The 12,906-nt window shown below is 37.7% G+C and overlaps 1 protein-coding gene across 1 annotated transcript in view; it reads left to right on the forward strand.

Moving 5' to 3' along the window:
• Window positions 1-12,906, forward strand: part of LOC128664133 (5-hydroxytryptamine receptor 3A-like) — a 172,202-nt gene that overhangs the window by 130,138 nt on the left and 29,158 nt on the right. Inside the window, exon 8 of the mRNA XM_053718839.1 lies at window positions 5,011-5,218. Coding sequence (XP_053574814.1) covers window positions 5,011-5,218 — 208 coding nt within the window. The remainder of the gene's footprint in view (window positions 1-5,010; window positions 5,219-12,906) is intronic.

Genomic DNA, 12,906 nt, shown 5'->3' on the forward strand with positions numbered 1-12,906 from the left:
AAAGGCCTAGTCTAGGCCGAAACGCGTTGGCATACTGGTGAGCTTGGTTTTAATTACCTATATTATATATCATATACAGTGTTGCACTATTTGTTTCTCTTTTGTTCCCTTTTAGGTATTTTATCGATGTATTTGTTTGTTATGGATCTTACCAAGGATTTTTAACATCTGAATTAAGGATTTGTTTTCACTAGATCTTTAGTGCTTTTTAATATTATCACTGATTTTCTATTTTTGTCTTTTGATATTTTTGTCTTTTGATTTTTGTCTTTTGATTTTTGACCTTTGTTTATCATTTGAATTCAAGTTTTCCACGTGGATTTTTTCACAAGTTATTTTTATTTTTATTTTTATACACCTCACGGATTTACAATTTTTTAATTTAGCAGCTGAACCGCAATAATTTGACCCACTCAACGTTTACATTCTACTATTATTGACTTCACGTTATATTTCTACACGTCACTTTGGAGGAAACACTACTGGATTCACTTACATATAACCGGTTGAACATTTGAACATTTTTTATGTACGCCAATTTTTGTGAACACTATTTTTTGTGAATGCTATTTTTCTTTTTTGTGAATGCTATTTTTCTTTGTTGAAAGCTATTGTGTGCACTCAATCACTCACTTAGGTTGTTTATATTATTGAATGTACATGTCCTTCTAACTCCTCATCACTGGCTCACTAAGTCAGCATCACATGCTATACTCCATTGGATATTTTTAGATATTTTTAGATTTGTTTATTATATTTTTTTTTGTTAAGTCAGACATGGATCCTGATTTTTATATGTATTAAAATGTACCTTTTATTAGCCTTTTAAGCTTTTTAGCGCTTACTCTCTCCCCATTTTAACTTTTGTATTGTTAGCCTACTAGGAGGCTATATAGTTAGCTTAAGGCCCTGGGTGTAGCGCTCGGTCCACTTCTCCTGTTCTTATAGATTGGGCAAGAGATGTCCAGGATCCCTGGGCGTTGGAAATTGTATCCCAGGGATATCTTCTGGACTTCAAAGCTTCTCTTCCAAAAGGGAGATTTCACCTTTCACAATTATCTGCAAACCAGATAAAGAGAGAGGCATTTTTACACTGTGTTCAATACCTCCTAGTTATGGAAGTGATCCACCCAGTTCCAAAGGAGGAACAGGGACAAGGATTCTATTCAAATTTGTTTGTGGTTCCCAAGAAAGATGGAACCTTCAGACCAATCTTAGATCTCAAGATCTTAAACATATTTCTCAGGGTCCCATCATTCAAGATGGAGAGTATTCGTACCATCCTACCTATGATCCAGGAGGGTCAATACATGACTAAAGTGGATTTAAAGGATGCTTATCTTCACATTCCGATACACAAAGATCATCATCGGTTTCTCAGGTTTGCCTGCCTAGACAGGCATTACCAGTTTGTAGCTCTTCCCTTCGGGTTAGCTACAGCCCCAAGAATTTTTACGAAGGTGCTGGGGTCACTTCTGGCGGTCCTAAGGCCGTGGAGCATAGCAGTGGCCCCTTATTTAGACGACATTCTGATACAGGCGTCAAATTTTCAAATTGCCAAGTCTCATACGGACATCGTTCTGGCATTTCTGAGGTCGCATGGGTGGAAAGTGAACGAAGAAAAGAGTTCTCTATCCCCTCTCACAAGAGTTTCCTTTCTGGGAACTCTGATAGATTCTGTAGAAATGAGGATTTACCTGACAGAGACCAGGTTATCAAAACTTCTAAATTCCTGCCGTATTCTTTATTCTACTTCTCGCCCTTCGGTGGCTCAGTGTATGGAAGTAATCGGCTTAATGGTAGCGGCAATGGACATAGTGCCGTTTGCCTGCCTACATCTCAGACCGCTGCAACTCTACATGCTCAGTCAGTGGAATGGGGATTACACAGATTTGTCCCCTCTACTAAATCTGGATCAAGAGACCAGGGATTCTCTTCTCTGGTTGCTATCTCGGGTCCATCTGTCCAAAGGTATGACCTTTCGCAGGCCAGATTGGACCATTTTAACGACAGATGCCAGCCTTCTAGGCTGGGGGCAGTCTGGAACTCCCTGAAGGGCTCAGGGATCGTGGACTCAGGAGGAGACACTCCTTCCGATAAACATTCTGGAACTTAGAGCGATATTCAATGCTCTTCAGGTTTGGCCTCAGCTAGCAACAATGAGGTTCATCAAATTTCAGTCGGACAACATAACGACTGTGGCTTACATCAACCATCAAGGGGGAACAAGGAGTTCCATAGCGATGTTGGAAGTTTCAAAGATAATTCGTTGGGCAGAGATTCACTCTTGCCACCTATCAGCTATCTATATCCCAGGAGTAGAGAACTGGGAGGCGGATTTTCTAAGTCGACAGACTTTCCATCCGGGGGAGTGGGAACTCCATCCGGAGGTGTTTGCACAATTGATTCATCGTTGGGGCAAACCAGAACTGGATCTCATGGCGTCTCGCCAGAACACCAAACTTCCTTGTTACGGATCCAGGTCCAGGGATCCCAAGGCGACGCTGATAGATGCTCTAGCAGCGCCTTGGTCCTTCAACCTGGCTTATGTGTTTCCACCGTTTCCTCTGCTCCCTCGTCTGATTGCCAAAATCAAGCAGGAGAGAGCATCGGTGATCTTGATAGCGCCTGCGTGGCCACGCAGGACTTGGTATGCAGATCTGGTGGACATGTCATTCTTTCCACCATGGACTCTGCCTCTGAGACAGGACCTTCTACTTCAGGGTCCTTTTAACCATCCAAATCTAATTTCTCTGAGACTGACTTGCCTGGAGATTGAACGCTTGATACCTCTGAGTCAGTCATTGATACCTTAATTCAGGCACGAAAGCCTGTCACCAGGAAAATCTATCATAAGATATGGCGTAAATATCTTTATTGGTGTGAATCCAAGGGTTACTCATGGAGTAAAGTCAGGATTCCCAGGATATTATCTTTTCTCCAAGAAGGATTGGAAAAAGGATTGTCAGCTAGTTCCTTAAAGGGACAGATTTCTGCTCTGTCTATTCTTTTGCACAAGCATCTGGCGGATGTTCCAGACGTTCAGGCATTTTGTCAGGCTTTAGTTAGAATCAAGCCTGTGTTTAAACAAGTTGCTCCGCCATGGAGTTTAAATTTGGTTCTTAAAGTTCTTCAAGGGGTTCCGTTTGAACCTCTTCATTCCATAGATATCAAGCTTTTATCTTGGAAAGTTCTATTTTTGGTAGCTATTTCCTCGGCTCGTAGAGTTTCCGAGTTATCTGCCTTACAATGTGATTCCCCTTATCTGATCTTCCATGCAGATAAGGTAGTTTTGCGTACCAAACCTGGGTTTTTACCTAAGGTGGTATCTAATAAGAATATCAATCAGGAGATTGTTGTTCCGTCATTGTGTCCTAATCCTTCTTCAAAGAAGGAAGTCTATTACACAATCTTGACGTGGTTCGTGCTTTAAAGTTTTATCTACAAGCTACTAAAGATTTTCGTCAAACATCTGCTTTGTTTGTTGTCTACTCTGGACAGAGGAAAGGCCAAAAGGCTTCGGCAACTTCTCTTTCGCTTTGGCTAAGAAGTATAATACGCTTAGTTTATGAGACTGCTGGCCAGCAGCCTCCTGAAAGGATTACAGCTCATTCTACTAGAGCTGTGGCTTCCACATGGGCTTTTAAAAATGAGGCTTCTGTTGAACAGATTTGCAAGGCGGCGACTTGGTCTTCGCTTCATACTTTTTCAAAGTTCTATAAATTTTATACTTTTGCTTCTTCGGAGGCTATTTTTGGGAGAAAGGTTTTACAGGCAGTGGTACCTTCCGTTTAAGTACCTGCCTTGTCCCTCCCTTCATCCGTGTACTTTAGCTTTGGTATTGGTATCCCACAAGTAATGGATGATCCGTGGACTGGATACACCTTACAAGAGAAAACATAATTTATGCTTACCTGATAAATTTATTTCTCTTGTGGTGTATCCAGTCCACGGCCCGCCCTGTCATTTTAAGGCAGGTAATTTTTATTTTTAAACTACAGTCACCACTGCACCCTATGGTTTCTCCTTTCTCTTGCTTATCTTTGGTCGAATGACTGGAGGTGGCAGTTAGGGGAGGAGCTATATAGACAGCTCTGCTGTGGGTGATCCTCTTGCAACTTCCTGTTGGGAATGAGAATATCCCACAAGTAATGGATGATCCGTGGACTGGATACACCACAAGAGGAATAAATTTATCAGGTAAGCATAAATTATGTTTTTCTGTTTAAAACTGTTTCTTCAAACTTATATTTGATTTTTTCACCCAACATTCAGATATTTGATTAAAGGGATAGTAAAGTCCAAATTAAACGTTCATGATTCAGATAGGACATGTCATTTTAAACAACTTTCTAATTTACTTTTATCATCACATTTGCTTTGTTCTCTTGGTATTCTTAGTTAAAAGCTAAACCTAGGTAGGCTCATATGCTAATTTATAAGCCCTTGAAGGCCGCCTCTTATCTGAATGAATTTTGACAGGTTTTCACAGCTAGAGGGCATTAGTTCATGTGTTTCATATAAATAACATTGTTCTCACGCACGTGGAGCATTCATTTCCTGAAATGCAAGTCTGTCAAAAGATCTGAGATAAGGAGGCAGTCAGCAGAGGCTTAGATACAAGGTAATTACAGAGGTTAAAAGTATATTTCTATAACAGTGTTGGTTATGCAAAACTGGGGAATGGTAAATAAAGGGATTATCTATCTTTTTAAACAATAAAAATGTTGGTGTTTACCGTCCCTTTAAACTTCTTTGTGGGAAAATAACCTTCATAGCAGATCCTGTGAGATCCTTGTTTTCTTCACTCAAAATCTTGTACATATCACTTCATGCCTTAACTTTAATGACTTTCTCATTTCATCCACACACATTTCTCAATCTGCATAAATATTCTTCAGCTTTATTTTGGGCCCAGTAGGCACTATCAGGCCATCTGAGCAGGAAAACTTTCAGTAGTTTCATTCTGTGTTTTTTGTGGCACACTACTCATATTCTTTTCTCTTACAGATTATTGTGCAGAGGGCCCCCATTCTTTATGTCATTAACCTCATCATACCAGCTTGCCTGCTTGTAGGGGTAGATGTGGCCAGTATGTTTATCCCAATGGAGGGAGGAGAGCGAATGGGATTTAAGATAACAGTTGTGCTTGGATTCTCTGTGCTTTTAATTATCCTGAATGATTTTCTGCCCAGTACCACTAACCCACCAATACTTGGTAAGTAAACAGAAAAATGAATTAAGAATGGGGATAAACTAAAAAAAAAAAAGACATAGTTTAAGAAGGCTGACAGATCAATGATTTTACATTACTGTAATAAATATAATCATCTTCAGTTGTCTTCAAAATATTCATGTTCTGTTGCCATTGAGTGTGTTTAAGAAAATAATTTGGATAACTATGGGTTTTCATCCCAGTTTAGGCATAGGCCAAGAACCTGATCTGAGTATAGGCAGTTAAAGATCCATTTACACAGCATTCATGCATTATAGACAGGCATGTAACCCATACTTGTGATAAGGATAGCCTACACTTTAAACTGGGGGTCATTTTTTACTCTCTTGTTATCGTTTGCAAGTCTAACCTTTTAAATCTTTTAAATGTTAGGATGAATGTAATACATGTTAGAGAGATCTGAAGCTGTGATTATACTTTACTGTACTGTACATTTTACTTTGCTGAATAAACCAATTTATTCTGTAGGAGCTGTTCTTGTCATCTGGCCAGTAGTAGATACCTAGGTATCATGTTCTTACATTTTTTACTTGCTGTTAGTGTTGCTGTAAATTTAAACAAATTACACATCTTTTTTCATGCGTACATTTTTTTAAAAAACACGTTTAACTGTTATTTTTTCATATATATCATTTAATACATTTCCCTTTAAAGGGATATGGGTCCCAACTATTTTCTGTTATGATTCAGATAGAGCATACAATGTTAAACAACTTTCAAATTTACTTAAAGTTTTTAATTTGCTTCATTCTCTTGGTATCCTTTGTTGAAAAGAATACCTAGGTAGGCTAAGGAGTTGCATTGCATAACTGGGAGCTAGCTGCTGATTGGTGGTTGCACATATATGTCTCCAGAAATTTGCTTAACTGATGTGTTCAGCTAGCTCCCAGCAGTACATTGCTTCTCCTTCAACAATAGATACCAAAAAACAAAGTAAATTTGGTAATATAAGTCAATTGCAAAGTTGTTTAAAATGGTATGTTCTATCTAAATCATGACAGAAAAAAAACATAATTTATACTTACCTGATAAATTCATTTATTTCATGGTGGGGAGAGTCCAAAAAACATTACTCATGGAAATGACCCTTCTCTACCACTAGGAGGAGGCAAAGAGTCCAAAAGAACCCCAAGAACTCTATAAAACCCCTCCCACCTCACCCACACCTCATTCTAACATATAGCCAAGCAAGTGAGGTAAGAAAAAGGAATAAAAGTCATAAAAGGAGCCGGGGAAAAAGATGTGCTGAACAAAAAAACTAAAAAAAAACTAACTGCAGAAAAACACAAGGTGGGGTCTTGTGGACTTTCACCACCATAAAAGAAATTAATTTATCAGGTAAGCATACATTATGTTTTCTTTCATACAGTTTTTGAGAATCCACAATACATTACTCATGGGAACTAATACCCAAGCTGTGGAGTCCACGAGTAAAAAGGGAGGGATTTAAAATACATCTTTTTTCACTGAGAAATTAAATCCAGAACCTCAAATAAATATATTCTTCCTTAATGATTATATATTTATACACATATACAAATACATACACACTCACCTAAAAACAAACAGGTAAAAACATTAAACTGAGACAACTACTTGAAGATGCAAAAACCTCAAAATGTATAATTTAGATAAAATAAACAAAGACCAAATAGCTGCCTAGCAATTTAGATCAACTGAAGCCTTATTCTTGAAAGACCAAGAAGTTGCAAATGACCTAGTAGAATGAGCAGAAAACCTCCCTCCAAAAAAGCTTTGAAAAACAAAAGTTTTAACCAAAAGGCTAAAGAAACAGCAGAAGTCTTCCGTCCCTTCCTAGGATCAGAATGATGAACATACTAAAAGTTTGTCTAAAATCCTAGTAGAAGCAGGTGGCAAACAATATCCAAGTAATGCAAAGATCTCTAAGAAGCATAGCTAGAATAAAGACACAGAGAACGAACAACAATCTCTCAGCTAAAGTTGTCTGAAGAAACCACCTAAGGAAAGAAATCAAAATGTAGACCGAAAAACAGCCTTATCCTGATGAAACATCACAAAAAAAGAGCAGGTAACTCAAAAAACTCTTTTAGCAAAAGAAATAGCCAAAAGAAATAACACTTTCCAAGAAAGTAGATAAATGTCCAGTCTATGCATAGGTTCAGAAAGAGGAGCCTGCAATACCACAACACCAGAAAAGGGACTCTATGGAGGAGAAATAGGCTTGATAACAGATTAATATGAACCAGATCCCAAACAAAACATGGAACAAAATAGAAAAAGCAGAAAAACTGCCCCTTAGAAATCTAGCAGATAGACCCTTATCTAGACTATCCTGCAAAAGAAAAAAACTGCAGAATCCTAGGAATTCTGAAAGAATGCCAGGAAAAAAAACATGATTAAAACACCATGAAACAAAAAGCCTTCCACATTTTCTCAGTTACAGGTTTAAAAGCCTGAATCAGGGTTTCAATCACAGAATCAGAGAAACCTCTATTATGTCTAAGGATCAAGCAATCAATTTCCATCCCATCAAGTTCAGAGACTTGCAATCCATATGAAAAAACAGACCTTAAGATAAGAAGTCTGAACACAAATGAGGAGGCCAAAGAGACCTACAAAAAATACAAAGATAACCCCACCCTTTCAAGAGGGACCATGATAAAAAAATAATAAAAAAAAATTAAATTCGTCCAAATTCGGAGATTCGGCTCGATTTGAATTTCCGAATTACCCTAGCAATGAAACTAAACTAATCCGAATGCATTTGTACCAAATAAATCCAAATTAGTTCCGATTTATTCGTTACATTCTAAATGTAATATTTGAATTTGAATGTCACTAATAGTATTTCTAGTCTACAACTGTGTTTAATAAATGTAATCAAATTTGAATGCTTCATTCAAATTCAAATCTAACATTTAAATTTGAAATAGTATTTCTAGTCTACAACTGTGTTTAATAAACGTAATATTCGAATAAATTTGAATGTCACATTCGAATTTGAAACAGTATTTCTAGTCTAATACTGTGTTTTATAAATGTAATATTCAAATTCGAAATAGTATTTAACTTCTGAATTTACAAATCGAATCTGAAACAAATACATCCGAATACATACTATTGTATCCGAATTAGAATTGATCCAAATCTGAAATTCGAAAAAATCAGAATCAGTCCGAAATGAACCGAAACAAATTTTAATCGAACTAAAACATTTCCAAAGAGAAAACACTTAGTATAGTGCTATTAAAAATATACATGGTAAAAATTCAGCATCTATTAAGAGATTTCCTCTAAGGGATATCGTTGCTTCACTGAGAACTGTAAAAGTCCTGTAAGACTGTGTTAGGAATTTAAACATGCAGAAAAAAATGTATATAATAAAACCAGAGAAGGGGACCGCTATTGCTGATAAAGAAAGCTTGTCACAAGTCAATTATTCAATACTTCCGTATTTCAGTACTATGTATGTGAAGCAAGCATTATTCCATATCCTGCAGATTAGTTGAAAGTGAGTGTTGTGTACTCAGCACATTGACAGTGAATCCAAAACCCCCCTGTGAAAAGTGCATCATCCATCCGGCACTTATTCACGGCAGTAAGCCAGGTCAATGAGCTATAGATAATTCAGGGGAGAAGGAAAAAATCTTTGTGCATACAAACACTCAGGACGCCGTCCAAGTCAGAACAGTATCAGTAAAAAATTGTCGCTATTCCTCACTTGCAGTGCCTTAAATCTTCACAGGTATGATAGCCTGTTATGGTGCAAACCCTTAAATCAGTATATCCAATATTACTATAAGAGAAAGAAAAGAGGCCTCAGTCTAATATTAAGCCTCCAAAAAGACAGGGAATACAGCACTCTTTATATTTGTATAAAGCACATTTTAATTATAACACAGTTCAAATTCCAGAACTGAAACAAACTAAGCAAATACAGGTAAAGTAAAAAAAAGATATATATATATACAAAGGATCCAAAACACCACTCACTACAGTAATTCAACATACATACTAAGACTCACTATTAATTAGCACTGAAATCTATACCTAGTCACAAAAAAGAAACATCTTATATGGCCACAAAAAGACTAGGGCCTCTAGTTATCAAAGTCTGGTGGACCTGATCCGACAATAAGCTTGCCGTATTCAGCATTGCACCAGCAGCTCACAAGAGGGGTTTGTCAATGATTTGCGGCGATGTCTGTCTGTTTGCTCAGAGCAGGCGGACAGGTTATGGAGCAGCAGTCTTTGTGACCGCTGCTTCATAAGAGCTGTTTCTGGCGAGCCTGCAGGCTCGCCAGAAACACGGGGCATCAATCTCCATACGGAGCTTGATGCATATGCCCCTAGGAATGAACAGCGCTGTTACTTTAAGAAAAAATCTTTACAAAGATAGTTGAAAGTAGTCATTTCATGGTACCATGCAAAAAGTCAATTTCAAAAAGCAATTGTATAGTGCAGTCAAATAATAGCTGTATGTAGAGATTAAGTCAGGATAGGTCTCCAAACAATTGTATCAGGAAAAGCGTTAGTACAGTAAACAGGCAAGCAGGTTAATAGGCAGGGATTAAGCACATGCATGCCCAGTTCCTCATTACAGTGCTTCTTAAACCTTACGGTACATATAGTGTATATAGGGGGACCGTTACCTTCGGCAAAAAAAAAAAAACCTAACACTAACCCCTGAAGATCCACTTACAGTTTTGAAGACATCCATCCTCAACGAAGCCGGGAGGAGTCTTCATCCAAGCCGACAGAAGTGGTCCTCCAGATGGGCAAAAGTCTTCATCCAGACGGCATCTTCTATCTTCATCCTTCCGACGCGGAGCGGGTCCATCTTCAAGACATCTGGTGCAAAGCATCCTCTTCTTTCCACGGCTAACAACGAATGAAGGTTCCTTTAAATGACATAATCTAAGATGGTGTCCCTTGAATTCTGATTGACTGATAGAAATCTATCAGCCAATCGGAATTAAAGGTGAAAAAAATTAATTGAGCTTCAATCCTATTGGCTGATCCAATCAGCCAATAGGATTGAGCTTGCATTCTATTGACTGTTCAAATCAGCCAATAGAATGTGAGCTCAATCCTATTGGCTAATTTATTAACCCCTAATCTGCTGCCCCCAACGTCGCCACCAGGATTGAGCTTGCATTCTATTGGCTGATTGGAACAGTCAATATAATGCGAGCTCAATCCTATTGGCTGATTGGATCAGCCAATAGGATTGAAGTTCAATCCTATTGGCTGATTGGATCAGCCAATAGATTTTTTTCACCTTTAATTCCGATTGGCTGATAGAATTTCACCTTTTTTTTGTAATATATCACTTCACCTTTAATGAGTCAGATTAAAATCCATATCGTATATATATATATATATATATATATATATATATATATAAACATACAGGAATGCACATGAAAAAAAAGATATGTATTTGTAGTCTACAGAAAACATATACAGATTCTCATATTAGTAAATACCAAAAATGAGTAAATGACAAAACATTGAGAATGCATAAAATGAGCTGCAGAATATAAACCTATCTGCATAATCATACAGTAAGTGAATAAAATATAATGCTATAACTCTATAGTAAATAAGCAAAGCATTTCCTTAATTTGGGCAGATAAGACATTCTGCACAAATACTAAAACAGAATAAGAAAAATCCTCAGATTTGTGCTTATGCTACATAATTTTAGGGGTATCCACCAAACAATATTAATAAATGAATGACAATGTCCATATGACATAACTCACATTAACAGTATAATAACCATGCCAGGTTATCTGTGTGATTACTAAGCATAGTTTCTGTGCTGGATTTGAACCTGTGTCTCATTATTCTTAGTTCACTTTGCTACCTACTGAGCTATTCAGAACCTTACACACACTTAATTTTTATTCAAGGAAAACAACATTTGAAGTCCACTGAGTGTCATACATAGAACAACATTATTTATGGGAAGTAAAAGATTATAGCTGATTGCATGAAAAAAATAAAGATACACAGCTTTGACAAAGTTGAAATAACAGTACTGGAACTAATTTGTAGAGTACAAACATAGGGGAGTTTTTGCTCCATAATACAGTGTAAAAACAGAATACAGATAATGAAAAAACAAGTAGAGCTCAATACCAATGCTCTGAAACTCTTCAAGCTTAGTGTTAATACACTAAAAAACCTCAGACTGCAGACTAAAAATGCAAAATTACCCCTGGAGCATTTTGCATGAGTACTCACCCCTTATTAGCAACCGAATCCATAATTAGATGCATCAAACTGGGTGAATTACAGACCCAGAACACTGCACTGCTTATTATGTACACTGAGAAAGCCTTAGGAAATGTGAAAAGACTGGGAAGTTGTGGCAAAAGTACCTGGCAAAAAGAAAATGGCAAAAAACAAACAAACATTTTCAGTACTGAGCAAAATAAGCATTAAAAACCCATAAAACACATTCCCTACAAAACTAGAGAGTGTGCAACTAAACTGTTAACTGCACAAAATGCCAACAGATATCTTAAAGGGCCAAACACCTATTACAGAAAGGTGCTAAAAATGTTTCCACAGGGCTGCCAGAGAGTTTATAAAGGCTTTCAGTATAGTCTGTAATGTTTTAAAACAAGTATAAAGAATGCAGGAACCTGCAAAATAGGCAAAAAAGTTTGTCAAGAAGAGAAACAGAGTGAGCCCACGGCTATGTTGTACCTGACATACGGCTAGATTTAGAGTTCTGCGGCCAAAGGGGTGCGTTAGCTACGCGTGCTTTTTTCCCCCCGCACCTTTTAAATACCGCTGGTATTTAGAGTTCACAGAATGGCTGCGTTTTCAGTGCGTTAGGCTCCAAAAAGGGAGCGTAGAGAATAATTTAACGCCACTGCAACTCTAAATTCCAGCGGTGCTTACGGACGCGACCAGCTTCAAAAACGTGCTCGTGCACGATTCCCCCATAGAAAACAATGGGGCTATTTGAGCTGAAAAAAAAACCTAACACCTGCAAAAAAGCAGCGTTCAGCTCCTAACGCAGCACCATTGTTTTGTATGGGGAAACACTTCCTACGTCTGCACCTAACACTCTAACATGTACCCCGAGTCTAAACACCCCTAACCTTACACTTATTAACCCCTATTCTGCCGCCCCCGCTATCGCTGACACCTGCATATTTTTTTTAACCCCTAATCTGCCGCTCCGTAAACCGCCGCTACCTACATTATCCCTACGTACCCCTAATCTACTGCCCCTAACACCGCCGACCCCTATATTATATTTATTAACCCCTAATCTGCCAACCACAACGTCGCCTCCACCTACCTACAATAATTAACCCCTAATCTGCCGACCAAACCGCACCGCTACTATAATAAAGTTATTAACCCCTAATCCACCTCACTCCCGCCTCAATAACCCTATAATAAATAGTATTAACCCCTAATCTGCCCTCCCTAACATCGCAGACACCTAATTTCAAACATTAACCCCTAATCTGCCGACCGGAGCTCACCGATATTCTAATAAATTTTTTAACCCCTAAAGCTAAGTCTAACCCTAACACCCCCATAAATTAAGTATAATTTAAATCTAACGAAATAAATTAACTATTATTAAATAACTTATTCCTACTTAAAGCTAAATACTTACCTGTAAAATAAACCCTAATATAGCTACAATATAAATT

This window comes from Bombina bombina, chromosome 1 (genome assembly GCF_027579735.1).
Source record: "Bombina bombina isolate aBomBom1 chromosome 1, aBomBom1.pri, whole genome shotgun sequence".
Lineage (NCBI taxonomy): Eukaryota > Metazoa > Chordata > Amphibia > Anura > Bombinatoridae > Bombina > Bombina bombina.